We start from the raw sequence: 6207 nt of genomic DNA on the forward strand, positions 1-6207 counted from the left end.
AGAGTTGTTCCCAAGTGTGCCTGTGTGTCAGCTGTGTATCTCTGTGAGAAAAAAAGAGGGCAGAGCCAGAAACTTTGAGGAGCTTAGAACAGAGCATTCCGGCTCAGTCTGGAGGTTTTTGTAGCCAGGCCTGACTGGCATTATCTGGAGCGGCACACACTCTCCACACTTGGTATTCTCCATCCAGCGCGCTTTGCACACCTGTTGTGCACACCTGTTTTGCCATTTAACTTCTTTCTACCTGAGACACAGCCATCCAGCCAAGGGCTTTTGTTTTGTTTCATTTCTCTCTTCCTTTTTTCTTTCTTCTATTTCTTGGTGAAAATGAGGTCAGAGAGAAATACAAAACTTGTAAGTAAAGGAAAAGAAAGGATAGAGTAATTCTTCCTGGCTAAAATCTGTACGTACATAGATATTACTCAATGTTTACATAATATTTTGACCATTTTCTGAGCATAAATTTTTTTTACTTCATTACTTCCCAAATACCCTGATGAAATTGAGAATATATATTTCACTGGGCAGATATCAAGTATAGCTAATTAAAATCTGGCAGAGACTACTTCCTTCAAAGTTACCATATTTCTTCAAATCCAACATGCCACTGATTGTAAAACATGTCCCACCAAGAAAGAAAAAAGTTTCCAGCCAAACTAATAACCCAATGATGTTATTCAGCCATCAAATTTAAGATACTTCCTAATTCAGAGATTTTAAAATATGAAAAGTTTTTCATCTTAGAAAATATAAAATACAGTTATAACCCTTTGAAAATAGGGTGTTGAGAGGTAAGAACTAGAAAGTGAGCATGGGCAGTGGTAACCCCAGAAGTACCAGGGGCCTGCGTCTTCCCCTGCTCCCTGAGAATCAGCATGGCACCTTCCCTCAGAAGTACCAGGGGCCTGCGTCTTCCCCTGCTCCCTGAGAATCAGCATGGCACCTTCCCTCTCATTCCCAAACACAGTGTGGTGTGATGGCTGAGAGCATGGGGGCGCTAGGAAGATGGCCTGTGCTCCAGTCTCAGCCATTCACTGGCAAGAATTCCTGGGCACATGAACTACCATTTGTGATTAAGCTTCCTCATCTGTAAAATACGAGTGATAATTACTGTGAGGATTAAATGAGTGGATGGTGAAGCTCTTCAAACAGTACCTAGCAAGAGCAAACACTCAGTAAACACTGGCCATTATTATTCCTCCAAATTCATATACTTAGCTTTACAGAACAAATGTGTTTATGAATGGTTTGTAGAAATATTTTAAAAGAAATCTCACTCTAGTTTATATCTGTTTAAAATGTAATTTAGGAAGAAATGTAACTTGAAGAATGCTTTTTTTTTTTTTTTTAATAAATTTATTTATTTTTGGCTGCGTTGGGTCTTCGTTGTGGTGCGCGGGCTTCTCATTGAGGTGGCTTCTCTTGTTGTGGAGCACGGGCTCTAGGCGCACGGGCTTCAGTAGTTGTGGCTCGCGGGCCCTAGGGCGCAGGCTCAGTAGTTGTGGCACACGGGCTTAGTTGCTCCGTGGCATGTGGGATCTTCCCAGACCAGGGATTGAACCTGTGTCCCCTGCATTCGCAGGTGGATTCTTAACCACTGCGCCACCAGGGAAGCCCTTGAAGAATCCTTTTTGTAATTGTGATTTTAAAAAAGGACCCTTCCTCTATCCCTCACTTAATTTTGATGCACAGCTGAACATCAGTCAGCTCTGATTCAGTTACCCATATGGGAATATTTAGGATTGCTTTGTCATGCCTGGATAATAAAATGTCAAGCTCTAATTGTACTTGCTAATATGTCAAATTCATCTTTTCCTGTTTACGTGTACTTTCATTACAACCGTCTGATTCACCTGTCCCCAAGGTACGTGATACTTGGCTTCACTCCAATTTCAGACCTTAAAAAAAATTAAATATGCTTGTGTTTAGGTGGAATGCAAGATTACAACTACATCTGGGCCCAGTGTTTTGAAATTACGTTGGAGCTGTCATGCTGTAAATATCCTCGCAAGGAGAAGCTTCCAAGCTTCTGGAACGATAACAAAGACTCGCTGATTGACTATATAAAACAGGTGCACATAGGTTTGTAAGATTTTCTTATTAATTCCTGTTAACACAAAATATAGCATCTGGCAAACCCTCTGGGTTGAGAAAATGCAAGCCCCTATTTATGTTTTCTAGGTATAGCCTCATTTTTAGTACCAGAACAGTGGTTCAGAATTCTCTCTGCGTGAACATCTGCAGCCTGTGAGAAATGCAGCACCCATCAGTTCATATAAGAGAAAGCATGGTGTGTTACTTTAATATGGGGGTGTAAAATCCAGGGTACTTCTAATTTTACAAGTTGAATGACCTGGAAATCTGGCAAAAGATCAGGAAAACAGGCTGTTACTCTGTTACATCATCACCCATTTAGAAAGAAGCCAAGTTTGCTTGTCACTTGCCATATAATATCACAGACCAGAGAACGTTGGACATGCCATTTTGCATTTTTTCTAGAACTGGGGTGGTAACCTAGCACCGTTAGCTTCAACCCCTCCCACCCCTCAACTCTGCCAAATGACCTGGCATTGGGAGTCTTTGCAGCCTGTTTTTTGATGGCTGTCTGGCCTTTATCACAGATGAGCAGACTTAATGTGACAGGAGTGGTCCTTCTCAAACATGTGCAGCAGACTCACCAGGAGGGTTTGTTAAAATGCGATTGCCAGTCCCCATCCCCAGAGTTGCTGATTTAGTGGGTCTGGAATGATTAACATCTTCCCTGGTGATGCTGATGCTGCCGGCCCAGGGACTACTCTTCGGAAACCATTGTACTAGAGCAACACATTGCTTGTGATGATGATGGAATCCTGGGCAGGGTGTGGAAGGCTCTTCTGCATTGCCCAGGTTAGTTATTTTTCTCCATTCAGAACAGCTTGGGGGGGAGAAAGGTATCAGGAATTAGGGCGACAGTTATGCTACCGCATCAAGCCAAAGTGGAGGATGTGTGTTTGTGAAGAGGTTTGCATCATGGGCCTGCTGCATAATTGCATAATTCCTGGATTTTCTGCATGCTTCACACCAAAGCTTCCCACCTGCTGAAAAGGGATGGAGACGGTTGAGGCAGGGAAAAGTCAGAAGCAGAGGGGTACAGGGCTGAGTGCAAGGACAATTAGGAGCTCCCCTTGGCCACACATCCCTAACATGGCTACTCCTTCCCCCTTTCATACTTGACCCCCAACCTCTTCACCCCCATGCAACAAGTACACAAAGATTATTTTTGAATTGGCAGGGCTGCATCTAACTGGCTGAGACATTTATGGGGTAGGTTGATGGGGGAGATTACGAAATGTCATCTTTCTTTTTCACCAGCATCTTAATAATTTTTATTAAGCTTATTATTGGGTCTTTCTCCTTTTTCATTATGTCACTAGACTTTGTATTCTGGTATGTCTCTACTTGACTTTTCTCATGCGGCACATTTCTACTTTTACTGTATTTCTACCTATGTCAATCTTTTAGTGTGTACTCTGTCCTTTTCTAAAATTCCTCCTTCAGAAGCATCAGCATGGGAGTGCAACTAAACACGAAATACACTCCACGAACTGCACTGCTATCTTCGGAATTTCAGTCTAGCTGGAAAGGTTATTTACTGAGCCCTGAATTAAGGTGGGCTCTGAAGTATGCTGCTGAAATAACATTGCCAGTGAAGGAGCTTTGTAAACTGTTAAATAACATACAAGTTACAGCCTAACCATTGTTATTTATTAATTTAAAGTGCTTACAAGTCCATTTAACTAGGTTTTATAAAGAATATTCATACATCTACCTGTCCCTATAATCAGATGTGCACAGCTTACTTAAAAAAACATATGTGTATATTAACACATCAACCCTGCCCCCTGTGGTTTAAGACAGGGGTTTTTTTGTTTTGTTTTGTTTTTGTTTTCTAGTTTAATAATGAAACTCTATTTCAAAACACTGATACAGTGTGGTTACTGTTACTTGATAGAGAGGTTCTCTCCTTATTGGTGCCCAATAGGAAGCCAAAGAGTATCTTTGATTGTGAATAATGGAAGCAAACATCTTTTTACCACTATTGCTCTGGTTTAAGAAAATTACTGATGTTTGTCAAGCTGCATCACATTCACTGGTTCAGTGTCACCACTTGCTAAGATGGTCTCTGAGATTTCCAGATGGGTCAAGGTCTCTGGCCTACCTTGTCTGGGAAGGAAAGGCCTCCTGCTCTAATGGAAGGACCAGGCCTAGATGGCAGGAGCCTGGGTAAGGCCTAAGCTGTTCTGTTATCTGCCCCTGTGTGAAACTTTGCAAGCCACTTGTCTCAACTGGTTTTAGTCAACTGATAGCTAAGAGTAATAGCATATGCCTTGTCTCACCCCAGCTTGGTCTAAGTCTCTGATGGGGTCATTCTTTCAATTAAATCTCACTGCCAACCTCAATCTAAACTCAGGCCCTTTGGTGCTGTGTTGTCATGCTTAGAGGGTTGACTAGGCTCCTGTTGGGATGAGGGTAAGGCAGACGTTAAGGCGAGTGTGAATTCTAGGGACCTGGAACGTCCTGCTTGTTCCCTCTCTGGGGAGAAGCAAAGATGAGCAAGACGTGATATTACCTGCTGCTGTTCTCTCCCTTGAACTCCTCAGAGCAGATCTGAACCCAGAGGTTTGGGGGATGGCCCACAGCATCCAGAAACCTAAGCAACCTGGACCTGAGAGAATCTGGTATGTGTTGAGTTCCAGAAGCCCGTGAGACACAGATACGCATCTGTTATCAGATCCAAAGTCAGTGGCAGCTATAATCATTAGGTGGGGACATGGGAGTGAACAGTCTCCTGAGTACCACCGGCTCAGACTCTGTGCTGCAGCCAGTCCTTGCCCAGCAGGGGCTTTTCATCCACGGAGCTTGATACATCCCCAAGGGAAGGAGAGTTTTACATTTCTCCCCCTCATTTCCAGATGTGGCCACAAAATTTAAGTCTCAGATTTTATTCTCCTTTGCTTATTATCGGAGCTTTTTTCAAAATTTTGCTTTTTGTTCTCCTGATGTCATAGTGCTGGCTGTCTCTGCATCTCTTTGGATCTACTGGTCTTTTTTCAATTTTTGATTTCAGCATATAGAAATAAATAATCTCTTCTGGTAAAACAATCACTTCCTTCTAAGTGAAAAGTTTGGTGGTGCCTGGACAGAATATTGAAAAGACGTATAAGATCCAAAGACAGCTTATATTTGGCTGGTGCTACGGGGTTATCCTCTAATAGAAATTCTGTATTTAAGCATGGTCTGTGTTTGTTCAGTAACGGAGTGATATTCAGATATTCCCAGCTTGAACAACTGTCTCTAGGTTTGGCTAAGGGTCATACAGAAATGAATCTTTTAATCTTTAGAGGACATTGAATGAGAGTCAAAACTGGAATATGAAGACTTTTGGCAATCGACCTGAATCCAAGTTACTCTTCCTTTTCCCATGTTTGAGGATAGTCAGACTACCGGTCCCTGGAAACCTTTGTTTAGTTTGACACATGATATAGGGGTGTTGTGTGGGTACCTAAGGCCATCTAAAAACGCTGTTCATAGACTGTCAAAAAAATTCAAATCTGTTCTGTTAAAGTGTAACAACCAATTCCAGCCAAGAAGGAATTCGCTAATTTTTTTAATTTGAAGTATAGTTGATTTACAAGTTGTCTTAATTTCTGCTGTACAGCTATATATATATATATATAGCTGAATATATATGTATATTCTTTTTCATGTTCTTTTCCATTATGGTTTATCACAGGATATTGAATATAGTTCCCTGTGCTATACAGTAGGACCTTGTTGTTTATCCATTCTATACATAATAGTTTGCATCTGCTAATCCCAAACCCCCAATCCACCCCTCTCCCACCCCCTCCCCCTTGGTAACCACAGTCTGTTTTCTATGTCTGTGAGTCTGTTTCTGTTTCATAGATAAGTTCATTTGTGGCATATTTTAGATTCTACATATAGTGATATCATATGGTATTTGTCTTTCTCTTTCTGACTTCACTTAATATGATAACCTCAAGGTCCATCCACGTTGCTGCAAATGGCATTATTTCATTCTTTTTTATGGCTGAGTAGTATTCCATTGTATGTATGTACCACATCTTCTTTATCCATTCATCTGTCGATGGACGTTTTAGGTTTTTTCCATGTCTTGGCCTTTGTGAACAGTGCCACTATGAACATAGG

At 41.6% G+C, this 6207-nt stretch overlaps 1 protein-coding gene across 7 annotated transcripts in view; it reads left to right on the forward strand.

The window, feature by feature from the left end:
• CPM (carboxypeptidase M) overlaps nt 1–6207 on the forward strand; it is a 92717-nt gene that overhangs the window by 59072 nt on the left and 27438 nt on the right. For all 7 annotated transcript variants that reach the window (XM_082422857.1, XM_082422859.1, XM_082422856.1 and 4 more), the window contains one exon: nt 1927–2079. In XM_082422857.1, the coding sequence (XP_082278983.1) occupies nt 1927–2079 (153 nt within the window). The remainder of the gene's footprint in view (nt 1–1926; nt 2080–6207) is intronic.

The sequence above is a fragment of the Balaenoptera physalus genome, assembly GCF_965194825.1.
Source record: "Balaenoptera physalus genome assembly, chromosome: 13".
NCBI classification, from domain to species: Eukaryota; Metazoa; Chordata; class Mammalia; order Artiodactyla; family Balaenopteridae; genus Balaenoptera; species Balaenoptera physalus.